This window comes from Ornithorhynchus anatinus, chromosome X3 (genome assembly GCF_004115215.2).
Source record: "Ornithorhynchus anatinus isolate Pmale09 chromosome X3, mOrnAna1.pri.v4, whole genome shotgun sequence".
NCBI lineage: Eukaryota > Metazoa > Chordata > Mammalia > Monotremata > Ornithorhynchidae > Ornithorhynchus > Ornithorhynchus anatinus.
This window is the reverse complement of record NC_041751.1, coordinates 6824102-6851579: the sequence shown is the minus strand read 5'-3', so window position 1 is coordinate 6851579 and position 27478 is coordinate 6824102. Positions and strand designations below refer to the sequence as shown.

General features: G+C 41.5%; 1 protein-coding gene across 1 annotated transcript in view; it reads right to left on the bottom strand.

Moving 5' to 3' along the window:
- Nucleotides 1-27478, bottom strand: part of ADAMTS16 (ADAM metallopeptidase with thrombospondin type 1 motif 16) — a 136788-nt gene that overhangs the window by 73810 nt on the left and 35500 nt on the right. The window contains exons 4-10 of the mRNA XM_007655522.3: nucleotides 24020-24302; nucleotides 20562-20761; nucleotides 19814-19897; nucleotides 18211-18370; nucleotides 16177-16282; nucleotides 10116-10253; nucleotides 1178-1331 (exon numbers count right to left, since the gene is read on the bottom strand). Coding sequence (XP_007653712.2) covers nucleotides 1178-1331; nucleotides 10116-10253; nucleotides 16177-16282; nucleotides 18211-18370; nucleotides 19814-19897; nucleotides 20562-20761; nucleotides 24020-24302 — 1125 coding nt within the window. The remainder of the gene's footprint in view (nucleotides 1-1177; nucleotides 1332-10115; nucleotides 10254-16176; nucleotides 16283-18210; nucleotides 18371-19813; nucleotides 19898-20561; nucleotides 20762-24019; nucleotides 24303-27478) is intronic.

Here is a 27478-nt window from a genome sequence, read left to right as displayed (position 1 = left end):
CTTAGAACGGTGTCATGTACACAACAAAATCTCAATAATGGATTGGACAGTAACTAGGCAAAGGCCATTGTGGTGACATCAAATCAATGTTTATCCCCATTTAAAATGTTTTCATATTTTCCAGCAGCTTCTTGAAACATCTTTTAATTTTCCAAATGCTAAACATACCTGTTTTAGGACTTAACCATATACTATGTAGTTTTAATGAGATAACATAGTGCGGTCTAGTGGAAAGGGGATGAGCAAGAAGGGCAAGAAGGAACCTGAATCAGTACTGGTTCCTCTTTTGTACAGTTGAGTTTGAGTGCATTGAAGTAATCAATGGTTTTTACTGAGTGCTAACTATTGACAAGGTACTATACTAGGCGTTTGGGACACTACAGTACTAGAGAGTTGGTAGACATCTTCCTGACAGCAAGGAGTTTACAGTCTAGAGGGGGAGTTGACAGTCTAGCGGTAGAAAGGGATTATTATCCACTTTTAATTCCCTGATTTCCTGTTGCTTCCTTCAATTTTCTATTTCTTAAGCTAATAGATCCTGAAAATGAGGATACATGTCAGCCCAGTGCCCTGTTTGCTCCAGAGCAAGGACAGCAGGGACATATGCCTGCCTGGCATGTCATCCCACCTCCTGTTGCGTGACCTCACTTCCTCCAAAAGGGAAGAATTCCGTTGCAGCAAGACCCTGTTTGAGGAGTTGCTACTGGTTTATGTCTACACTAATTACAAAAAATACCTTTCTCAGGACCAACTTAAAACTGGGCTTCCTGAGCTTCCGCAGCACGCTCCGAACTAAGTATTGTCCAGCCATCCTTGCAGAATATACTTGTGATGAAATGGCAAAATATTTTCTAATCAAAGCCCAGTCCTGAAAAACCGCTTCTCTGACTTTTGACTGCTTCACTTAGTTGGAGAATCATTTCTTTGCTTCATCCTTAGACCAGAAGCCCTCTGTTTTCAACACTATAGAATTCCACGTTGCCATCGGATCACGGGGCGTCAAAACAAAACAAAGAACTCTTTCCTCTGATCATCTCCAATTGGGGGCAAGTATCCAGATATCCAGAAACCTGAAGTATATCTCGGTTGTCCTGACTTTGATAAACCTTCACTTTTGAACCAGGTTTTGTTTTCTTCACATCAATTGCATTTAGTGGATTTCACAATCGTTTCTTGCCTTTTTAAAGTCCAACATGCACAGCTTGGCCTTCTCCCCAAATTGCCACTTGCACTGTGTGTTGGCATCGTACAGCTCTCCTGGCAGCTTTTCGGGATACTTGTATTCATTCACAGGCTTAGGCTGATCAGCAAGGCATATGGCTTGAGCGGTGCTGAAACAGAGAGGGGGATAGGCAGATTGGTGCCAATCAGATACAGACAGTCAAGGGCTTCCACGCTTTTTTTGCTTCCATTGTGATAAAATGAAGCATGAGTTACTGTACCAAAGGGCAGAAGAAACCCTTCTCTTCCCCACGCCGAGATCTAACGAAGAAACCCTTCTCTTCCCCGCCGAGATCTAACTGTACATTTACCAAGATTGCAACTAAAACATTCAGGGCGTTCCCATTTTCAGGAATCGTACAATCATACCACGATGCCTTTGATCTTCTGAAACGGCACTTCAATCTCCACCAATGCCCAAGGTGGGGAATGGTGAGCTAACCAATCAGTCGATTGATGCTATGTATTAAGCACTTTTTGTGTGCTGAACACCTACTCAGTACCTTAGTCCTGAGCACTGTAGTAAGCACTCGAGAGAGTGCAATCGATGTGAACCCTGTCCGAAAGGAGCTTACAAATCTAAGACTACATATTTTTTGGGCTAGAAGCCACTGCTAGAAGCCCTGGTCCTAATCCATCAATCAATCAATGGTTTTTTAAGCACCGTTACTAGGTGCAGAGGACTTTACCCAGCGTTCGGGAGAGTACGATCAAACTGAATTAACAGGCCTGCTCCCTGCTCGCAACTCGTTCATTGTGGTCAGGAAATGTGACTGTTTATTGTTATATCGTACTCCCCCAAGCACAGAGCACAGTGCTCTGCGCCTAATAAGCATTCAATACATAAAAAGGAATGAATATTTTAATGTCTGTCTCCTCTTGTACACTGTAAGCCCCACCTGGGCAAGGATAGCCCTTACCAACTCAGTTGTATTGTACTTTCCCAAGTGCTTAGTACACAGCTCTGCACATGGTAAGTGCTCAATAAATACCACTGACTGATGGAGATACCTTCTGTGCTAAAAGCTGCCTGACGTAAGAGGACGTTCAGTCGTAACAGTTGAAGGACGGGGCCGTGGAAGTGAATGTGACAGCTGTCAAAACACAGCCTGCCTGCTAGGAATGTTCTTTTCAGTGATTTTCAGAAGGTCGCTGCCACCTGGCCAATGAATTTACTGCTTCCATTAGACCTTCGCCGCACCAAGTAAAAATTTCCGCCAGCAGTTCTGACCCCCGGCCAATTCCTGAGAATCGCATCTAAAGGAGGAGATCCAATCTAGTAAAAGACGCTGCAAGGTTGCCAAAGGGTTCAGAGGGGGTATAAATCAAGTATAAGTGTACCTCAGGGGAGAGTAATAGGAAAATAATATGTGGTACATGATCATGCAGAAAAATAGCCAACATGTAATGTACATTTTAGAATGCAGCAGATATATAACCAGAGTGTTTTGACTCAACCCGTTTCTGCTCCGATTATATGAAATTTAACGATCACCTTAGAAATACCAGTGTTGCTGTCCTAGCTCTAGATGGCAATTTGCTTCTAAGCCGCTCGAAGCATTTCATGCGCCGTATTTTGTTTCTTTACCCCACCCCTGCCTGCCTTATTCCCATTCCCACCATGAAATAAGTCAGGACTTGATAGTGTCAGGCCCATTTCACAGATGGACACATCTAAGTCGAGTGAGACAAATCGAGCTGTTTGGGCCGACTGATGAACGGACTTTACCGCCCAACCTCACTCCTACCTCGATGCTTTTTTTCAGGGCTTTTAAAGATGGGTATTCTAAAGAAGACATCTTTGAAACTAAATTATTTTCCACTTTAAATGATGCAGACATTTTTAGCCCGTACCGCAGTTGAACAGCACGTTTTCTATATACCACGCACGATCAAGGCGTAAACAAAATGTGTCATTATTTTGCCCATTTCAGAAAAATCTTTCAAGCCTCTTCCGACTTATCCATGGAAAATGATTAACTCCCATTTTCCCCTGTCATCAACAGTGCTGTGAATCACATATTGTTATTTATGAACCTTGAGCTTTTCCTAGGACATGCAATATAAGAGTTCAAGATATTTTTGTGATTAGTCAGTACTGAATGAGAGCCAAATATGGGATAGAGGCTGTCAAGCATTAAAATCCATTGAGAAGCCAATGGTAACTTAGCAACACTTTCACAAGTCTTCTAGTCTCTAGTACTCCAGATCCGTACTGCCAATAAACTTCCCTGGAAAATATGATCGGTTTAAATCTTGTAATTGCACGGCACTACAGAGCATTCTAAATCCCTCTGTTCAGTATAACCACACCAAGAGAGAAATTAATACGCTACGGTGCCCAGATTGGAAGAAGTGTGGGAAACATATTCAGACTCCTGCAAGTATTTGCGGAGGCACACTGGCTTTCAGAAGAAATTACAACTAAAGCAAAAGCTGGCTCTGAGTACTCTGGGCAATTTCCACCGCACATATTCACAAGCTTGAAATGCTAAACCTAATCATCGAGAGCTAATTTTACTAGATGAGAATGGGCAGGGAGCAGTTTGGTACCTGGAACAGGGAGACGCGCTGAACTTTCCAATACTCTCAGATGCTCATGTTTCACAACTATTAATAAAGGATTAAGTAATATTGAAAGTCTGGATCTAAATGCTTTCACTGAACATGACCCTTACGTGGTTTTAAAATAGAGTAAAAAAGAAGTATTCTTCAGGTGAAACTATGATGGGTTTTGTTACTTGTAAATTCACGAGCTAAAGTTGTCTATACCGTAGGCCTCAGACACAGACAGGATTAACAGAGGTGAGAGTTATGTGTATTAATAATGTCAAGAAAATGACAGGCCCACTTCACCTAATAAACTTTTGATGAATCTTCTCCTACGAGGACACAAAGAGCCTCCATTTTTGACTACACATTAATGCTTTTGGCCCCTTAGAATGTATCAGGTACAAGTTCTGTCTTAAATGAGAATCTGCTAGTTAGAAAGAATCTGTGTGTTTGATACCCTCAGATAAATCTGAAATTTAGAAACAGAAGAGGAAGGGGTAGATACACAGAAGGTGGAAAAGGCTAGAGGAGGAGGAAGCTGGAGCCACCAAAATTGCAATGGCTCAAGATGGGTTTGTCGGGTGTGACATATATTCATTCATTCAATAGTAGTTATTGAGCACTTACTATGTGCACAGCACTGTACTAAGCGCTTGGAGTATACAATTCGGCCATAGATAGAAACAATCCCTGCCCAATAACGGGCTCACAGTCTAAACGGGGGAGACAGGCAGCAAAGCAAAACAAAACAAGCAGTCTAGCGCAAACAACATCAAGATAAATAGAATCATAGATATATACACTTCATTAACAAAATAAATAGGGTAATAAATAATACATACAAATATGCACTGTGCTGAGGGGAGGGGAAAGGGGGAAGAGCAGAGGGCGGGAGAGGGGGGAATGGGGAGGGGAGGAGGAGCAGAGGGAAAGCGGGGGTGCTTCTGGTTATGCTGGAAACCCTCGCTCATACATGGGCTCAGAGTTAAGGATATTTTTGTTTGTCTCCTTAGGAAGGTGGGCAGGGAGAGTTGTTCCGTACTTCCCAAGCACCTACTGAACTGCATCAAGGGGACCCTCAAATGCTGCTACTATAAAGTGGACCAGAGCAGCCAGAATGGTTGAAGTAGCAGTTGTTTCTTCTATCAATCAATTAGTGGTTTTAAGGATTTTAATTATTAAACTGAAAAATGTAGGTTTTTACTGAAATAATAACTTCCTCTTTCCAGAGAGTAAAAATATAAAGAGGGGCCAAAGAGGAAATGCAATTGAATACATTATTTTGAAATGAAAGTCACCAGAAAAAAATAGCTCAATTTACCAGGTACTGATGATCCATTAAAAACAAAATTTAAACAACTGTACAATAGGGAATCTAGTCAGCTAAAGAAGAATGACTAATATAGGATTAATGAGATTTTGTCTCTTTAGACACGTTCGGAGCATCGTTCTTCACAGACAATCACCATCTGTGCAACCTTTACCCCGATCTGTGATGTTGATAGATCAAAGCCATTACCATCGTATTTTTAGGGGTAGGGGTCTCAACACCGAGGAAGTTCAGTATATTGCGTGAGACCAAACAAAGGGCTCTAGGGAGAGGTAAGAATAAAGCTTTGGCTTTATTCCTTAAGCCTCCACTTATCACTGTGGCCTGGGAATCTGGTGTAGGCCTAGAACGGGTGCCGGAAGATATTCATGAGGTACTGGAAGACAGATATTCACGAGGTCGGCTTCAAGAGCTTCGGAAGAAGGAAGATTCCAACCAACGAATGAGACTTTAGTTAGTTTATGATATGGAAACATCTGCAGAGCCCTGAACGATAGAACCTTAGCATTCATTAGCATTTTCAAGCCCCTAATATTACTTGAGGCCCCCTTTCTCTCATTACCAACCACCCTCTAGCCCTCAGCCCTGACGCGCACACACACACAGCCTGAGTTTCAAAGGAAAAAAAAAACTAGATGTCAGTTGGAAAACCTGGCGCTGGAGCCAGAAAATCTTTTATGAACCAGCAAAATCTCTCTCATTGGCCTGCTAAATATTGAGCAATTTGGTACTAGCATAAGATTCTATTAAAAAAATCTTCATTGTAACGTGTTCTGGTATAATACTGACCCATCATGACCCATTCTCTTTCCTCTGCAGTTACCGTCTCAGGGAGAGGGGGCAAGATGAATTTTTCCTGGCTCCGCTCTCAGCCCTAGCTTAGGGATACTCCAGGAAACCTACACCATCATCATCTTGTAGTTCCTACTCGGTAATGAATTGTGTCTTATGTTCCCCATGTTGCTCCAGGGCTAAGTTCCTTAGAAGCAGCAGCAAATAGAAGTGTTTCTGGATCTCAATGGACTAAATTAAAGACCAACCAAGGTAAGAGAGTTGTATTTATTACTCATAGTGGCAAAATATGAAGTTTGGACTTGAGGGTGTCCATAGTCTCAAGCAGTGTGGTTTAGTGGATAAAGCACAGGAATGGGGAGTCAGGAGGACCTGGGTTCGAATTCTGGCTCTGCCACTTGTCTGCTGTGCGACTTTGGGCAAGTCACTTCACTTCTCTGTGCTTCAGTTACCCCATCTGTAAAATGAGGATTAAGACAAAGCCCCATGTGAGACAGGGACTTTGTCCAACCTGATTAGCTTATATATACCCCAGCATTTAGAATGGTGTCTGGCACATAGTTAGCACATAGTTAGTGCTGTAACAAATACCATAAAAAAAACCCCCCAGGAGATTCCACGGTCTATCATAAATACCATTGTTTGATGGATCGTGATATAACAGGATTCCCTTTCACTCAATTAAGCACAGAGGGACTGAAAAGCACCAAGATACGCATACAAGGTTAGTATTATTATACAAGAATACTTCAAGCTTGTAGAGAATTCAGTACTAGGTCATCCACTGCATATCAACAAGGAAGACATAAGGCTATAAAACCCTCAAAAGCCTATAAAGTCAAGAAAACAAATTTTAGCCTTGAATTTGAAGTAGATCTACTATGAAAATATATTCCACCCCTCCTCTAGGATCCAAGCCCGTTGCGAGGAGGGAACAGGTCTACCAACTCTGGAGTAGGGTACTCTCCCAAGCACTTAGTAGAGTGGTCTGCACACAGTAGGCATTAAATACCACTGATTGGCTGATTGATCATCCACTTGGCATAGACTATGCATGTTTTAAAAGAATAGGTCAGTATTTAACATCACCAGTTACCCAAGAAAAGCTGTGTGAAAAGAGGGTGGGGGATGTCCTCCATTTTACCTTTTGGTTTCTCAACAGACTTGAAGGAATAGAAGTGAAACCAATACACAGTTTTGTTTTATTTGAAGAGGAAAAAATTCTGAGGAACACTTGGGGGAAGAGGGCAGCGAAGAAGGGGATTGAATTGGGAGAATCTGTAGTAATCCATCTAAAACACAATGAGAAAAGTTTCATGTTTTAAGGTGATTTTGTTTAAAAAGCAGCCCAGATCTTTAGTTCTGTCAGAACAAGTGCTTCCAATGCATATTTTGGCTAGATCGAGATAAGGGAATTAAGGACCCTGGGCCTCTCTAAACTTGGTATTCCGGATTAATGAAGACACTGTGCTAATGAGGGCAGTCTTGGATTATGTGAGTGTGAGTTTTGTCTACTGTGGAGGGGAAATGGGCATGTGTAGGTTTAGTATTCCTATACAAACTGCAGCAAAGCAGCATGGCCTAGTGGATAGGGCACGGGCCTGGGAGTCGGAAGGACCTGGGTTCTAACCCCAACTCCGCCACTTGTCTTCCATGTGACCTCGGGCAAGCCAATTCACTTCTCTGTGCCTCAGTTCCCTCTTCTGTAAAATGGGGATTAAGACTGTGAGTCCTATGTGGAGCAGGGACTGTGTCCAACCCAATTATCTCGTATCTACCCCGGTGCTTTAAACAGTGCCTGGCACACAGTGAGCACTTAACAAATACCATTATTATTGCTATAGAAATGGCAGCTGAATTTTCCAGTTTGACTGTGGTGACTTCACCAGGGCCTCATAGTATGACCATTTGTATCAGAGGGTAATGGATTAAAGAAAGTGGATTAAGAGATTGGACCAGTGATCAGGAAATTTGCCAACTAGCTGGGCTCTCTTTGAACCAATCAGGGTTTGCAGAATCAAAATTTGGATCTAGCCTGTCCTCCCTAGTTATTGGATGGCTTGGACAGACTGACCCAAAAGCAAGTTCGTCTCTAGCCCGTAAGATCACTGTGGGCAGGGAATGTCACTGCTAATTGTTGCACTGTACTTTCCCAAGTGCTTAGTACAGTGTGCTGCACACAGTAAACATTCAATAAATACAATTGAATGCATGAATGAATGAATCCTGATCTTCCTTCCTCCTCTCCCAGGACCATACGACAGACTGCTTCAAACTCATATCCACTGAGTTCGTCCGATCTGATTCTCTTGTATCAACCAGAACTGAGCGCAATTAAGTTTGGGGAAAACTCAGGCCCTTTCCTTACCCTCATGAGGAAAAACAACAATATTCAAATATCACTGGGTCCAATTCTGCCTCCCATTCAGGCTAAGGGAAAGAACGGGATCCTGTCCCTGTTTCTTAAGACGCATAGAGTATTTGCTGCTAGCAGCTGGAAATTCAAAATTTAAACCAATTATGGTTATAAGCACTAATTCACTGAATCTCTAAAGCTGTGTATATCACCAAAACGGTGTTGTGGATGCCTCAGTGATCCGGTTTAACTGTCCAAGGTGATTACACTTACCTGATAATTGCCAAAATTCTACTTTGCTTTGTCCCGCACAGAAACAGCCAATCCAAATGTTATTCTTGGGGGTCATACAATTTTACAGATGTAAGCATATCTTGACAGTATGTTTAAATAAGTGAACAGGAGCCCTCAGATGTTCAGGGCCTCCCTCAAGTGTAATGTTTATCAATAACATTCCCTGGCAAGAGTAGTCTGAGCAAAAGCAGTTTTCAGAGTTTATGCCATAATGCTTATTGGACTGAAATGTGGACAGTTATTTACAAGGGTCGGAAGCAGAGATGAAGATATCATCATCTAGCTCTAAACATCCATAAACCTCTTGGTTAATTATGCACCCCCACTCCACACGCTCCCTGTAGCCCCAATTTATATTTGCCATTGAGCCAGAAATGACGATAACCCAGATAATATGCTTACAAGACCTAAAGTAGAGCCAATTTAACTGCCTCAAATTATCTTCCCTTAATTTTCAGAGGTCAATAAAGCTACATTTTCATGATATACAAAAGATAATGACAAAAATTCCAAGAATAAAAATGATGACTCCAGGCTCACTGGCTATTAGGACTTTCCCTCTGCTTTCTTTCACCAATCAAGTTAGAAGACTGGTAACAAATGCTGCTCACGGAAAACTCTCACTTCAATCAATTTACTGGGTGCTTATTCTGTACTAAGCATTTGGGAGAGTACCACAGAGTTAATAGACATGCTCCCTGCCCTCAAGGAATTTACATTCTAGCAGTGGAGACTGACAACGAAATAAATGTATAAACGGGGGAATGAACCAAGTTTAAAAATGGTATGAAAGTGTTAGCTGACTGGGGAAAGGGCAAAATCCAAAAGAGAGTTATACTTAATCTTATGTTAATCCCAGTTATTGACAGTACAGAACACTAGATCTAAATTGGGATTCTACATAAAAAGTTCCTCTCCTGAAAAAATCAGCCTAATGACACAAGGGTCCTGAAAATAAATACCAAAAAATGGTAAAATAAGACTTTTACTCATGTCCCCCATGATTTTTCTTTTTACCAACTACATTTTTAATCACATTGATTTCAATTTCTGAGGTTTTCTGGAATTACAGTTTTTCAGGGGAATTTATTTTAATTGTTTTGATTATTTCTTCTCAGGCTATTCTGTTTCTCTTTTCTCAGTGGACAGAATGTTATGGGCCTTGCTAGCCATCGACTAAAGATAGAGAGCTATTGAGCCTTTTTGGATTCCTCATTTATTAACTTTTGCGGGTAAATGCTCGGCTCTCTGTTATTCTGGTCTCCACATGAATTTCCTGAAGAAAAGCAACTTTTATAGCTTCCTCTCAGTCTGAAATCCAGCCAAGTTTAGAATCGGCCAGCAGGGCTCTCTGCTACGAGAAGGAAGCGGTCAAACTTGTCTCCAAAAAACACAGCTAACCCCGTTTTCTCTCCTGACTTCTCTGAACAGCCTCTAGGCAATCTGCCCCAAGTGCTGTTGAAGCTGGAGGGCAATTTGATGGTGACCATCACTGTCATCAAGTTTCCTTCTGATCCATTTCTATTTGAAAAGGCTTAAATGGTTTATTCCGAAGGTAAGAACACATACCTTAAAAATTTATGCAGGTACTGACGACTGCAAGATGACCAGGAGAAGACCCCATTGTGTCCTGCCAATGTCGGGGACATAATATTTCCTTCAGATTTTTTGCACATGTTTCCCTCTCCATCATGAACCATGCCAAAACTGCAAGAGAAAAAGAGACCTATGTTATCCAAACCAGAAACATTTTTGAACATCAGGAATCTAGCACCTAAATTTTGTGTGATCTGTTGGGAATCTTTTGGACAGATAATCCTTTGGCCTAGAGGAAAGAACATAGGGCTGGGAGTTAAGAGACCTGGGTTCTAACCCCAGTTCTGCCACTTGCTTGTTGGGTGACCTCAGGCAAAGTTGTTGAACTTCCCTGTGCCTCAGTTCTCTCATCTGTCAAATGGGGATTGAATACTTTTTTTTCCCCTTCCCCTTAGACCGTGAGTCCCCCGTGGGACTGCATATATGGTATCTACCCCAGTACTTAGTATAGTGCTTGGCACATAGTGTTTAACAAATTCCCCAATCAAAACTGTTCAGGTTTGTTTTCCTTGTATCCATGTGTTTTAAAATGGTCATAAGAAAGTTTGACCTTCAGTTACCTCACTACATTGTTGAGGACTTCCTCTCAGCTGTGCAAATCATCTTAACAAAATAGTCTAAGGGAACACAAACATTTGCTTACAACAACGTATGCATAATTCCCATGAAAGCAAATAAAATGAGAATAGAAAGGAGAGGCAGTCGGTTCTTCCTACGATGTCGGCATCCAGTTTCTGAACAACTTTGTTATACGACGCAATCCTGTAAGAGTGTTCTCTCTCCCCCCACACTGTAAGCTCATTGTGGGCAGGGCCTGTTCTATTGGTACATTGTATTCTCCCATGTGCTTGGTACAGTGCTCTGCACACAGTAAGAGCTCAATAAATGCAACTGAATGATGGATTATTCGACACTAATACCTTGCTAATGGCACAACCTCTGTACCTTGGCAGACACATTTTGGAGGAAGAATGTCCCCTAATTCCCTAACGGCCTTCTATCCTAAATGTCTAATGAAAGCCAGAGCCATAAAAATATACAGTTACAATATTGCCTGCACAGGTAAGCTTCAGATTCGTAATAGGAGATCTTAAAAGGTGCACTCGCAGAGAATCAGTATCTCCAAATGCATAACTGACAGCGTGGGAATGTCAGGCATTTTTAAGGCCATTGGAGTTGAAGATGACAATTGTGCAATTCTCCACTGCATGAAGATGTCTTTGTCCATTACTTGCCTAGCCATCAGGAGATCCTGGTAGACCTGTGGTACTCTGGGAGTTTAAGTGAGAAATGTACCAGGACTCCAATTCCCCAGCCCAGGATCTCCCAATCTCACCTCGACTCCACGGTTGAACTACTCCATGATTAACTGGAAGGTTTCCATTATGTAGACATTTAGACAATGCCATCACCATATATTCCAACCCCAATCTATCAATATGGCAAAAACATATTTTTATCTCACCACTGGCAGCGTGGTCTTCGAATGAGAGGATGGTCAAATATGGTTAAGGTTCTCTATATGCTACATATCAAGAATGGTTTACTAAATGGTGGCCTTATGATGAGAAAGAGTTACTGGAGCTTCCATAATACTTAGGTTGCTTCTAGGGAATAGTTTCTGTACCAGGAGACTCTGACCGGACAACTATAATCTATTTTAAATTACCTTTTAAAGCGGATTGTAGCACAGAAATTACACGTTTCGTTCAGATGGGAAAGTATTCTACGAAGAGATTAATTAACAAGCCCAGGGGTCACACAGCCAGTCTGTGATAGAACTAGAAGGTCTCCAGACACACATTTCCTTGGGTCTATCCATCAGAGCATGCAGCTTCCTTCGGCAAACGGTTCAGCAAGGGAATTTTTCTAATGGCCTAATGCCCGGATTACACATGATCCAAAGCATGCAATCCAACCACTACTATACCGGGCCAATTCTGCAGCCCCCATATCCAGCAGACCTCATTGATCTGTTCAAAATCATTTACTACAATTTGGAAACTGCTTTTCAATGCCTACTAACAAAGTAATCCTGACTCAGCTCCACTTAGGAAACTCCTCCCCCAACCAACACCAGAAAAAGAACAAATCCTCAGATATGTATCCTTGGCAACCTCTGCTCGTTAGATCGGGGGACACCGGATTAATGTAGCACTTCCTACTAGCCTGATTGCATGCATGCAGAAAATACCATTCTGATGTGAAATAATAAGGTGGGTAAGATCTTAGCTGAGTGGGTCCTCCTTCCCACCCAACAGACTATTGCTCTCTCCATCTTCAAATCACTGTTAAAACCTCCTCTCCTCCAGGAAGCCCTCCTAACTAGTCTTTCGTATCTCCATCCCACTTACCCCCATATCGCATCACCTATGCACTGGAGTCTTTATCCTCTAAGTACTCCGGTCTCCAACCCGCCCTTCCATGGCACTTACGTATAGCTCTTTAAAATTGTTTATTTCCTCCTGCCTGTAATTTATTTTTGTGTCGGTCTTCCCAGCTGGATTGAGGGCAGGGATCAGGTCTACTAATTCTACTGTTCTCACCGAAAAGCTCAATACAGAACTCTGCTCGGAGTAAGTACTCAATAGATACTATCGATTGATTCATTGATTCATTCCTCTATTGATTCCTTCCAGATCAGAGTGCACTAGACTGTAAGCTCACTGTGGGCAGTGTGTCTGTTTATTGTTCTACTGTACTCTTCCAAGTGCTTAGTACAGTACTCTACACTCAGGAAGCACTCAATCAATACAATCGAATGAGTGAACAATCTTCTTCCTAGCAATATTGATCTTGTGATAGCAAGTAACCAAAGAGTGTAGTTAGAGTCGCTGTTTTGGACATCACATTCTATGTTGTTTTGGTCAGAAAATGCCCTCGACTAATAGTGGACAGGAAGAATCCTTCAACGTGTAAGCTGCAGAACATTCCGTGTCTAAAAAGGTATGTGTTTGGAATCGCATGTTCTAGCAAGTTCAGAGTGTTAAGATGTTTTGGCACATGTGTAGGTTCTTGCACATATAGTTACAAGGGCAAATTGGCTAAAGCGATTCTCACTGCTGATTAAGAGATGTTCTAACTAGAGGCAGCTTTAGTGGCTGGTAGCCGCCTTCAAATTCTTGATTGATATGGACCCCGACATACTAAAGCTGCTCATCTTCATTTCTGGACCATTTCGCCCCACAGTGCCGATCTTCTGCTTGTTAAATGAAAAACTCTCTCAGTCATGTCTGGCAAATACTTTGCATAAATGAGAATCCATATTGCCACTTGTTGATAAAAGCAGGTAGTAATGACATTCCCTAAGAGCAAAAAAGCAAACATGATTGATGCTATCAAATTTAATGCTGGGCAGCATTTCAAAGTCGGGGCAACTTCAGTTTAATCCAGTGCCTGAAAGCACTAGTATTCTCAGTCTTGTATCTTAATTGCTTATCGGAAATGCTTATTCTCCTCTATCTTCTTCTAATGGACTAGGTGATTTTCAATTTTTCTGTTTGATTATTTAATTAAAGTCACTGAAGGGTCAGAGGGTAGTGATACCTTAATGAAGCTGAATTACTTTGAACTTTTGAAGTTTTAACTCTAGCAGACCACTTAAAATATAATTACGATTTAACTCCAAATTTCATAAAATGCATGCACAACTCACTAGAGACCCAGAAAGTCGGTCAGTCATCATGAGTAATGAAGAGGGGATTGATGATGGGATATAAAGCTTTCTATTTTGGGGTCACCGGTTCACATTCTGCCGAAGTTTGAAGTTAGGTTGCAGCACTTTGTAATAAAAAAAATAACACTCCTACACTGTGAGCCACTGGATTGTTTGAATGGTTCAGGGTGAAAAGAATTAGTGTTCTCAATCCACTTTCTTATAGCAAGGCTCAGTTTCACTAAAACACATCATGTCTAGGACTACCTTTCTTGCCAGTGCAAACAGTGAAAAGCAGAAGAACAAAGAGATTAAAGTACTTTTTATTGCCGGATTGTGGTTTTGTTTTTTTTTTCTGGACTAAATTGCATTCACATTTGTAGCCCAGCAAATACATATACATTTATAAAAAACTGGCATACCTATTAGGGATTGTTTGGATACTGCTTCTGCTGGCTTTTACACCATGTCTGTGAACCAAAAGTCCAGCTCCTTCATGTTCAAAGATTAAAAATAATCCACATTCATTGTGAGATTTAAAAATGAATTAATAGCATTTAATGAGCACTTATTCTGTGCAAACCACTGGACTAAATGCTTGGTAGAGTACAATACAATAGAGCTGGTAGACATGATCCCAGCACACAGGTAACTTAAAATCTACTGGGGGAGATAGACATTGAAATCATTACAGAGTAGATGAGTTCTTGTGAAGAAACAAATCCATTCAAATAATTTGAAACTGTTTTACTCCATGGGATCAGAAGTAAAAATCAGTACCCTGAAGGGACTAAAAATTCAAAGAATAAATCCATAAATCAATAGCAATTATTGAATACCTAACTCTGGGCAGAGCCTTGTACTAAGCACTGGGAAAAGTATAGAATGGAGTTTACATTCTAGAGACCCATAGGGAGATTCTGGAGACCAAACCAAGATTTGACAGAGATGACTTTTTACTATGACCAGGTCAAAATAACAATGAGAATCTTCTATAGGTAGCAAAGATAGTTACAGTTATCCCCATAAGATGACAAGAAGGGCAGATGGCATAAAAACTAAGTGCATGACAAACACATCTTTCAGCATATCTAATAAAGGTGTAAGTGTTCCCATTCATTCCCATTCAATAGTATTTATTGAGCGCTTACAAAAGAAGAATAGGGAAGGAGAGTGTGAAAAGTGGGTAGGTTTGGTTTCAAATGTAGGAAGAAACAGATTTCAACACAAAGGATGGCTGATGGAGGAGTGGGGAAAATAACCATAAATGATAAAAAAGTCTAAACAGTAAAAGGCCTTAAGAAAATGATAGGGTGAAAAGACCAACCAAGAGAAGGAATTTAGCTACAACATGCTAAGATAATGAATCTATACTTCATGTTCTACATTAAAATTAAAATCGGACGAGCTACTCAAGACATGGTCCTATGAGACGGTGGAAGTAGAAGAGCAGTGAAGGAGAGGTTGGAAGTACTTTTTGCCCCAAGCTCTGTTTGGTCTGAAAGGAATAACACCCTTTCCTTCTTGACCATTGAGTCCAAACGAAATTGTGCATTGATGACAATATTTGCACACTGGGCAGAGGAGTCAAGTTCTATTTCCTTTGCATTTAAATGCGTAGTGATTTGTTACCAGTTCATGTTGTTGAAGAACCTAGACAAGTGCTGGTTAAAGATGCCAAACATGGATGAGGTAATCTCTTATTACCTCTAGAGTGAGGTAGACACCAATTATTTTGGGACAGGACTCAAAAGGCCAACATAAGTTGTAAAACTTGACCTCTCCACCGGAATGCAGAGGCCACCTTTACTTCATTTTTAATGAGCCAGAACTCTTGACCTTTCTCTTTCCCCACAACTCTTCCTTTGGATCTATGTCACTACTTGAGAGTAAAACAGTCATAGGGGAGAGGGACGTGAACTCTTTATATCACTATGGGCTCACTCTGAACAATGCAGAAATACCGCATTAATTATTGCAGGATACTAATACCCCAATATCCTGAAATGTTCAGCTCCCTGATCAGGAACATTTGGCAGGATAAAGTCTATTTCTTCTAATTAAATTATTAAATCTAACATCAGCTCCATCCGTGTTACAGTGGTATGGATCCTAAATGATATGAGCCCCAATTAAGTACTAATGTAGTCATTTTTACATAGATATGCAATTATGTTTTTGTCCATACATAATAATTCCAAGGCACTCCATGCTCTTGCTTTACTGAATTAATAGTCCAAGTGCTGATTGTTCTGAACAGTCACTAGTACTTAATAATACAGTTCAAAAGATAACATAAATGCCATAAACCAAGGTTTGGCAGTAACTGCACAGATGAACGGTAATTCCATATCTGCTCTCGGGATTGTATGTACTTACTTATGTCCAGACTCATGAGCAATAGTGAAAGCCAATCCGAGACCAGTATCTTCATTCACAGTGCAACTGCGGTATTTACTACACATTCCACTAATAGGAGCAAATCCTAAGAAAGAAAAAAACCAACAGAAAAGTGATGTATGGTTACTCTGGAGGAAAAAAAACTATATCCTGCAATATTTATAATTTGCTTTTTTAGCACAGCAACAGTGGAAGTTGTCACAATAACAGCATTAGGAGTAACAGTAATTATGATAATAATAATGACAATCATACTTAAACACTTACTATGTGCCAAGCACCACTCTGAGCATTGGGGTGAATACAAATCAATCAGGTTAGTTACAGTCCACACGGGGCTCACACTCTTAATCCCCATTTTGCAGATGAGATAATTGAGGCCCAGAGAAGTGAAGTGACTTGCCCAAGATCACACAGCAGGCATGTGTAGGCATCAAGATTAGAACCCAGGTCCTTCTAACTTCTGGGCCCGTGCTCTATCCACTTAGCCAAGCTGTAAAAGTAGGAGTAGGAGTGATATTTATTGAGCTCTCACTGGATGCAGTGCCTGTATTAAGCGCTTGGCAAAGTACAACAGGACCAAGATGCATATTCCCTGCCCCAAGGGAACTTATCATGTAACGGGAGCAAGATATATAAAACTATCTGCAAATAGAGTGGTTCACATAAATAACGGAATGCACAATTGACTATATACATGTACACAAGCATTACTAGGGGGAGGTAGCTGTTGGGTTGAGATTACTCAGTATTTTAAGAATAAATAGGGAGGGTTGTTGGAGGAGATGGGATTTAAGAGAGGCTTTGAATAGGGGGATGGCAGTCACACTGCCGGAAAGGCCACGTAACACTAGGGAAAGTTACCTACTCCCAGAAGTCCTAAGGACAGTACGTTGCTTCGGCAAATCACTTCAGCAGTGACCAACGGAAATATAACTCATTTGCAGTCCAGATTCAGATAACTAACTGGGATGAAAAGAAATGGGCAGTAGCCTTATCCCGAAGGCTTGTTTTAATAACAATAATAATAAGAAAAATGATATCTGTTTAGCACTTACTATGTGCCAAGAACTCTTCTAAGCACTGGGCTAGATACAAGGTAATCAGGTTGTCCAACGTGGGGCTCACAATCTCAATCCCCATTTTACAGATGAGGTAAACGAGGCACAGAGAAGTTAAGTGACATGCCCAAAGTCACACAGCTGACAAGTGGCGGAGCTGGGATTGGAACTCACGACCTCTGACTCTCAAGCCCGGGCTCTTTCCACTAAGCCACACTGCTGAGTCAAAAAGTTCTGCCAATTGTGGGTCACTTTTCATTTTTAATTAGTTCAAATTTGTCTGAAATCATTTGGAAATAAAAAAGGGGGCAAGAGAGAGCCTGTTGGGCATAGTTCTAGCCAGAAGCCCTTAGTGTGATAGGCTGACCTTTTGATACAGTCTGAGAGAGCTATAACTTTGAGGTGTCCTCAACCCCAGGACCTTTCATGGTTTACTCTTAAAATTGAGTTAATTACGGAGAGATGGGAAGTTAAAGAATGTTATGTGTCCGAAGAGCCTCTGCAACTTTTCATAACATTTTTCCTGGACTGTTTCACTATCTAAACCTTGAACCTAGTCACCTTCTTCTTGAATCAAATAGAAACGTCAACAAGTTCTACACATGTTCCAAATTACTTCACATCCAAGTCCGAAAATGTTTTAAATTAAGAGGCTTGAGTTCTCACACCTTTAGTGTTCTGAGAGGAACAATGTTCTGCTAGATGGGTTATCAAAAGAGCTTAATGGATCCTTTGATATTTGGTCACACTCAAGTTCTCTTCACTACTACACCTATCGGATGTCCCAAAGGGCTAAAAACATGGTGGGAAAGAAATGAGCAGACACAGAGTAGGAGAGAATGAGGGCTGCCTACACACATACACACTTTCTCCTTCTCTCTCTCTTTCTTACACACGCACACACGTCTTCAAACACACAATCCTCCTTGGTAATATGGCAGAGAAATCTTACCCAGTGTGTCACATGGTTCATTCTTCCAGGAACAAATGTCCAGACCTGTCAGCAAGACCGCATGATCATGGCGAGTGCCATCCTTTCCCATCAGGCCAGACTGCCACTGGCAGAAGCTACTCAGTGTGTGGTCAGCGTGGTGACTGATGACAAGTCCTGGCTGCTCAAAAGGAACCAAGACACCAATGAAAAAGGAAATAGCATCTTAATCAATCCATCAGTCAATGGTATTTATTGAGCGTTTGCTGTATCCTGAGCACTAAGCACTTGGGCGAATGCAATCGCCTTGGTGGACATGTTCCCGGCCCACAAGGAGCAGACAGTCAAGAGGGGGATCTTTTTATTATTTGGTGAGTTTCATTCCCAACAACAACGCCCACAAAGAAAAAGACAGCTCATATGACAGAGAGAATGAAGGCACATCTAAGCACGCTAAATTTCCTTGTGAAATTCCCCGAGAAAAACCAAATTCAATGTCTAGACTTAGCTTTCGCTGTGTTGAAGGCAACAGTTTTGATGCTTAAAGTGAAAACTGAGTCGTGAATCACGTGCTCTAATTCTGAGACCTTCGCCTTAAAACCGAATTTTTGTTTCACTTGAATGTCAGGAAAACCTACACTAAATGCTAGTGTGTCAAAGCTTAAAGACAGGTAATGACATACCTTAAATTCTTCTGCGGATGATTTCAAGGAAAATTGCATTAATTAAAGTTAACACAGGTGTATGATCAAACGATAACCTCTAACTATTCTCTACAGGCTGGATGGTTTCCAATGTGAAAAAGTTTTAAAATACAAAATAATTAAGCTTGGCTTGAAAGACACTGATGGTTCAGCTCACACAAATAAGCCACCGGACCAAATTCTTCCTCCACGCCTGAAAAAGCTGGCCATCATTTTATGGCAAATATATATAAAAACCTTTCCTCACTAGGGAACATTAGAAGAAGGCTTTTCCTGAAACATTTCCTGGGTCCTAATCCCAGCTCCACCGCCTGTCTGCTGTATGATCATGGGCATGTCACTTTACTACTCTGTGCCTCAGTTACCTCATCTATAAAATGGGGATTGAGAGAGTGAGCCCCAGGTGGGGCAGGGACTGTGTTCAACCCGATTTGTTTGCATCCACTCCAGTGCTTAGTACAGGGCCTGGCACACAGTAAGCGCAAACAAATACCATAATTATCATTATTATTATTTCCTCAGGGACAGCCATTTCTGTCATTACTGCTACACAACTGGATGCACTGTGTTTTGTGTCTTTCGTCTTTGAAAAGTGGGGAGAACTTCAATATTCAATCTCTTCTTTTGGAGCTTTAGGAAAAAAAATCAACCCTTCTACATTTTGCCCTTCATCCTCTTGCAACCCAACTGAAACGATCATTATACAAACCCAAACATCCAAACCACAGAGAAATCAACCACTTTCATTATATGAACTGAAGAGAAACTCATTTCTTCAGACATAAAAAAGATTAAGACACTTTCAGCCCTAGGGGAAAAAGAGGTAAGGAATCAATATGCCTATTATATTAATGAAAACAAAGCATTAAGACTGCAATCTTTCTCTGAAAAATACAAGACCAGTCTTGGTCATTCTGTACCTGTTCTTCTTCCAGAAGAATCAGCCCCACAATCGCAATATTGATGTTACCTCCTATTGTTCCATCTTTGAACAAAGCAGAGACCTGAAAGGAAGCATGAAAACTAAGTCAATAACAGTGAAACCCATCCATTCAATACAAGCTAGGGTTCAATTCAAACCAGATTTTCCGTGTAGATTCATTTCAATCCATTTAAGTGGGGGACGACAATACCAACAATTTTACCAGCAGTGTAAATCTAATCCAGTAGTGGTTGCTCTGGCAAGAGATGTCAAGAGTATCTATGTGGAGAAATAAATTCTTCAAAATCTTGCCTCTTCAGTTCATTTGAAAAGTAAAAGCAGCTCCCCTCCACATTTCTAGAGCTTAATGAGAAATGAAAACTGAGGACAACTGATTGCAAAATCCCCTTCCAGGATACCGCCTGGTTGAGCGGATGGACAAAGAGATCTATGTCATTTTCAGCATCCTTTCGGAACTGGCGATACGGTCTTTTATTTAAAACTGAAAATTTGGAATATGATATTGTACTTGAAAGCAACCCGAACTGTCCACTAATTCTGCCCCCTTTCCTCTCTCATTCACTGGATGTCTAATCGATTACTATTAGGTCTGAAGAAACCTGCAACTGAATGCTAACTCACAAATAAAACAATGTGTCAATCAGTGGAACGACAGATGCTACAAATAACAGATATTAGGAAAGATTTAATTACCCAGTTGGCCTCAACAAGAAGTGCTATCCTACCATATTGAGTATAGTCAAGACGTAAGTAGTGATATTTTCATGACCATGGTTTTGCATCATCTTTTTGTCTACTACTACTAGTGTCTCCACGTTCAATTCATTATTTTTGTGGGCCTTCAGGAGAGAGCGCTTCTTCCTTAATGGATATTTATATTCATCTGGTAAAATGAAAATATCTTCTCTGGGAGGCTTGGGCATATCTGCAGAAGGAAAAATAGAAGAAATGAATGCAAGTAAATTATGTGTGGTCTTTCTGAAGTCAATTGAGTCTGCACCAGGCAAAACCTAAAGGAATACTTCCCAAAAAAGGTTCTAAATTTGCATTAAAGAGGCAAACTTGCAGTCACATTTCCAATGAAACTGAAGTGCGGTAGGCAACTAATTTATTGTTGTTTTGGAGGATTGACCAAAAGCTGTTAATTTCAGTCCATTCAAGGTCAAATGTGTAGAGGCTAGGGGAACGGTGTCATCCTTGACTCGTCCCTCTCGTTCACCCCACACATCCTATCCGTTACCAAGACCTGCCGGTTTCACCTCTACAATATCGCCAAGATCCGCCCTTTCCTCTCCACCCAAACGGCTACCTTACTATTACGGGCTCTCGTTATATCCCGGCTAGACTACTGTGTCAGCCTTCTCTCTGACCTCCCTTCCTCCTCTCTCGCCCCGCTCCGGTCTATTCTTCACTCCGCTGCCCGGCTCATCTTCCTGCAGAAACGATCTGGGCATGTCACTCCCCTTCTTAAACAACTCCAGTGGTTGCCTATCGACCTCCGCTCCAAACAAAAACTCCTCACTCTAGGCTTCAAGGCTCTCCATCACCTTGCCCCTTCCTACCTCTCCTCCCTTCTCTCTTTCTACCGCCCACCCCGCACGCTCCGCTCCTCTGCCGCCCACCTCCTCGCCGTCCCTCATTCTCGCCTATCCCGCCGTCGACCCCCGGGTCACGTCCTCCCGCGGTCCTGGAACGCCCTCCCTCCTCACCTCCGCCAAACTGATTCTCTTTCCCTCTTCAAAACCTTACTTAAAAATCACCTCCTCCAAGAGGCCTTCCCAGACTGAGCTCCTCTTCCCCCTCTACTCCCTCTGCCATCCCCCCTTTACCTCTCCGCAGCTAAAGCCTCATTTTCCCCTTTTCCCTCTGCTCCTCCACCTCTCCCTTCCCATCCCCACAGCACTGTACCCGTCCGCTCAACTGTATATATTTTCGTTACCCTATTTATTTTGTTAATGAATTGTACATCGCCTTGATTCTATTTAGTTGCCATTGTTTTTACGAGATGTTCTTCCCCTTGACGCTGTTTAGTGCCATTGTTCTCGTCTGTCCGTCTCCCCCGATTAGACTGTAAGCCCGTCAAACGGCAGGGACTGTCTCTATCTGTTGCCGACTTGTTCATCCCAAGCGCTTAGTACAGTGCTCTGCACATAGTAAGCGCTCAATAAATACTATTGAATGAATGAATGAATGAATACCTGGCTCCAAAACCATTTGTCTGCCTGGCTCTTTCACTGCAAGTTCGATTTGCAGCAGGGCCTAGTGGCAAGAGTCAGAGGTCGTGAGTTCTAATCCCGGGTCCGCCACTTGTCTGCTGTATGACTTTGGGCAAGACACTTCACTTCTCATTTCTTACCTCATTTGTAAAGTGGGGATTGAGACTGAGAGCCCCATGTGAGAGCAAAGAGTGCTTTAGAGGATACTGTTAGGGGATACATTAGAGGAAACGGTTTAACAGAATTGTAAAAGAAGATGGAAGGTCACTGGGTGGCGGCGGATGGATTCGAACAAGACAATAATTGTTGTAACTGTACCAAGACTTCTGGAGAGGCTGCCATACATATTTAATACACTTTCGTTCATAGTCTCCTTTGTGTACAAGTAAACTTCTCAGGAACTGAAAGCTCAGTTCATCAATGAATCAATCAGTCATTCAATCCATCAACAGTATTTATTGAACACCGACTGGTTTGGAGCTCTCCACTAAGCACTTGCTCTCTGGGAGTTTATAATTTGGTATATTCCTTATTCTTATTATTCTTATTTTCATCTGGCCTTATGAGGAAGAAACCACTTAGGCACAATGGTAAATATAACTAAAGCTCTAATAAACAAAATGCATTTTCCACCTTAAGGACAAAAAAGCCTTCTAGGACTTTTTAATCACTTCCTCAAGTCTCTTAATCCAAGATTCGGTAGTTACAGGCACTTCTTCAAATTGTGATCAACGTTGGTTATCTAGGCTAGACTGTTAACCACTCAAGGGCACCAGTTTTATCTTCTCTTGGTTCTGAACTCTTCTCTCCCCTGAACTCCACTGAATGCCAGGCCCCCTGAGGGAACTTTAGTAACTCTTAACTGAATTGAATTATAAAACAAAGAGTATTATTATTGTCTGTCAAGCGATGATTAACTGCGTTGAAAAACAGTTTTGAGCATTTACAGTTATTAAAGAGAAATATGTACCCGGTCTACAGTAAAATCACTATTTTAGTAGAGGAATTGGGAAATGAGGTTAAAGAATCTGCGCTCAAAATCAAATGGTATTTGACAGAGCACACCTGCATAGCCCATAGGTGTATAAATGACACACCACACCTCGCAAAGGTATGCACCCTACAATTCTGAAGAATCCATGAATACACTCTTGTTACAAAAGTAACTCGATCTCATCTAACGTTACAACCCTGCTCTGGGAATCTGCTACTCTTGGCATTTCTTGAAGATTATTTTCCAATGTCTCCTGATATAATTCAAAACCTGATGTCATATATAACATTTTTAGAGAACTTAGAACTACCTAACATTGAGCAGGAAACAGAATAGCCCAGACAGAGCAAACCGGCCTTAAAATAGCTCTACTTATAGGAGGCATTTACGGTACCCACTGGCCAAAGAGCTAGCGGATCTGGCCCAGGCTTAGAGCTCTTAATTAGGACATTTAGACCAGATCCACTCTGTCAAATATTCATGAAAAAGTACTTCATCGAAAATCCTTCTACAAAGCGGCATAGACAAGGTCAGTCTCTCTCGGGAGGCAGGCAGACAGAGTAGGGTACAGGGCGTGCGGACAATCTACCGGGCGTCTAGAGCATTCCACGTCTGCTGCGGGGCCGAGAGCTGAACCGACCACTTCTGTGACACCTGCAACTGAGCAGGTCTATCAAGTGCAATCAAAAGCCATACCCAAATGAACTTAGCGTGAGAACAGGCACTTAGTACGAGGCTCTGCACATTGTAAGCGCTCAATAAATGTGATCGAATGAAGGAATGAAATAAATGTACTTACAGTACGCGATTATCGGAAAGCTAATTTTTTAACACTGGGAAAAAAGATGAAACGCACTGCTAGTGAGACCGGTCTTAAGCAAACAGATATTCTCATCGGTTCACGGAAATGCACGTGGGCTCTGCTACCGTGAAGATGCCTTATAAATGAAAAAGAAAAATTGCCCTTACATACATTTCTTGCGTCTTCCACAGAAATGCTGCTTTTGTAGATGCCTGAGATTAAATCCACTGTGGAGGCGCTGATTTTCCCGATAAAGTCCGTTGCGATTTTCCAATTCTCTCTTCCGCTTAACCAACGTTATCTCATTATCGCTGGGCGCCTGGGCTTCTAAGGACCTCTTGTATAGTATGTGGGAGTGGCGTCCATCGGGTGCAGAATAATTATGTTTAAGTGCTATGTGCAGAGGTAGCGGTTTCAAGAAATAATCTGCTTCCTGGGTTCTGATCAGGCCTGACTAGAAGAGAAGGAAAACAACAAAAACCTTTCTCATTGCGTTGCACCTCATTTTAGCCACTTTACCTTCTGTCAGCATAACTTAGCTTTCCAAACACCGTGTTGGCTATTGCTCTTCCAGTCAGCCGTCGCTACAGCACAGTGAAGCGTACCGTGAAGTTGGTGGGGATGGGACAACCTCAAGGATTTTTAACAGATGACGATGCTGATGATGATCGTGGAACAACTTTCAAAAACTCCCAAGCCCCATCAAACTGTCTCCATATAAGAGTGAAAATATGTTAGGTTGGCCGAAACAATGCCACGTCTATGTCTACGAAGGGTTTAAATGTGGGACCACAGAGCTAATGTGAAAATCTATGGGTTACTCAGAGTTCAGTCACATTAAGGGTCACCACACGATTGCTGATTCTTGTTAGGACTCTCATTCACACTTGAATAGCACTGTTCTCCCTTCTATACTAATTTTAGCCAAATGTGGATGCAGGATTTTGTCTGACATGGCTTGATTATCTTCTTTCCTACCCCAGTGACAGGTATGATGCTTGGCACAGAGCATATAACAGATACACAACTATTATTAATTATATGATTCCTGCTTCTAAAACTAACTTACTGTGACTGCTCTAGGGCTGAATATTTTCCATCATTTTGGCTATTCAGTATCCAGTTAATCATACTTACAATCAATCATATTTATTGAGCACTTACTATGTGTATAGCACTATACTAAGCCCTTGGAAAAGGACAGTATAACAGAATTCCCTGCCTATAATGAGTTTACAATGAATAACTGTCCTATAGATTCTCCTTTCGGTAGGGATTGACTCCGTACTACCTTGGACTCCTCAAACCCGGATTCTTCAACTAATATTTCAGGGTAGTGAAGATTGGGTATGGCTGAACCGGTCACATTAATATATGTTAACTGAAATGTAGTCCACTGCTGCTTCAGTGGAAGTTACTTACCTTCTCAGCTTTTGGGAAAGAGCCAAATTAAATTCTAAGGGAAAGCAATTCAGGTTCAGCAAAGAGGCGATCCAGAGTTACTGACCTCTGGGGTCGTGAGGCTGCTGGTGGGAGAGAGGGTGAGAATGCCACCCTCCCCGCCCCATAAATTGTTCGACATCACTGGTCAGCACCTGGTGGGGGAGAATGCCCCCGGGAGACTTGGATTAAGGATTGCCAACTTTTTATGTCCTGGATCAAGGAAGAGCCAGCTTCCAATGTGGCGCCCTAGATTAGCTCTACCTGACTGAGCCCAGGAATGAATTGATCATATTTAGTCCCAAAGCCTGCTACAGGTTATACGGGGCTATAACAGCATTATAGCAGATTGTGTTAAAACCCACTGAGTCACTCCTTGTGAGCCCTGCTCGGGAGTCACTTTCATTGTGAAGTGCTGGCTCTCTTGGCATTGAAAACCAGCAGTGATAAATGAAATAAGATACAGGTAGGAGGAAAATTTGCCAAACAAGTGGTGAAATTCACCACTTCTATATTTTCATTTTGTGTAATTTTCTTGGCTGGAAATTGCCATACCTAGAGAACTCCACATTTCACTAATTAAACCATGGGAAACAAAGGAATTGATAGTGGATGTTTTCTGATTGAGGTATCCTAAATATATGTTCCTTGACAATTACTTTTACAATGAAAAAACAAATCTTTAAAAGAAATGAATGGTATTTGTGGCATTTTGAGTCATTAACACAACAGCCAAGTGGATAATTTAATCAAGGTCATGAAAACTCAACAGTTCTAGTTAATGTTTATCTTACTCTCATAACTTCAGTGGCATACTAAAGAAAATGCCATTCTGCATGAAGAATGCGACCTGGGGTATTAAATTCTTAATGCATTTAACGCCTACTAGATGACTAAACAGATCAAACCTTATAAGGGCATCATGGGATCTTGAGGTTTTCAGGCAAGTTTCAGAATGTTGTCTAAGTCCCTGGGGTAAATGTTCTGTTAATGAAAATATAACTCAAAGGGGAAAAAAACAAAAAACCTCTCAAAGGAGACAGGACTGTTCCATTTTTATAGCTCCTTTCCAAAAAAAAAACACTTCTCAGAAGAATTCATCATATCCAATTCGTAAACCTTCTAAAGTAGAAGAAAAATGGTCTAGGTATGCCACATCTTCTTTTTCGGGTAGAGAGTCAATATTCATTACAAGTACTCTTAACTGGATGACAATATATATTTTAAAAACTAAAAGGTTCCCTGCACAATATTTAAAATTCAACAACAATGCATCAGTCCTAGATCTCTAAGTTGATATGAGGCAAATGCTTTAAGGAAAGTATCTAAGGTAAGTACTGCACATCTTCTGCAATAACGACACAAAATAACCATGGATAAAAAGTAATTATTTTTCAAACACACATCCATTTCTTTCTCCTGTTAATAAGAAAACCACAATTGGAAACATCTTCATCCTTATCTCAGGACCCTATGAAGCAGTGAAAGAAATGAAATATGTCTAAGATTTTTTGAATACGACAATTAATATTGAATACAGTAACCGAGTGAAAGGCAGTCATAGTTGAGAAGCAGTGTGGCCTAGTGGAAAGAGAATGTGTCTGGGAGTCAGAGGACTTAGGTTCCAATCCTGGCTTCGCACCTGTGACCTTGTACAAGTCACTTAACTTTTCGATGATTACCTCAGTTACCTCGTCTTTAAAATGGGGATTAAGACTGGGCACTCCACATGGAACATGGACTGTATCCAACCTGATTATCTTGTATCTACCCCAATGCTGCCTGGCGTAAATACTATTAAAGAGAGAGGTGGGGGAGAGAGAAGGAGAGGGGGTGGAAAGAGAGAGAGAAACAAATTATAACGATCAGTGTGATACATTATATAACAACCTCGAGAAACCACAAAACGTGTACTGCAGCGTGGCTCAGTGGAAAGAGCACGGGCTTCGGAGTCAGAGGTCATGGGTTCGAATCCCGGCTCGGCCACTTATCAGCCGTGTGACTGTGGGCAAGTCACTTCACTTCTCTGTGCCTCAGTTACCTCATCTGTAAAATGGGGATTAAGACTGTGAGCCCCACGTGGGACAACCTGATTCCCTTGTGTCTACCCAGCGCTTAGAACAGTGCTCTGCACATGGTAAGCGCTTAACAAATACCAACATTATTATCACCGGGGAATAGCTGTGCGGA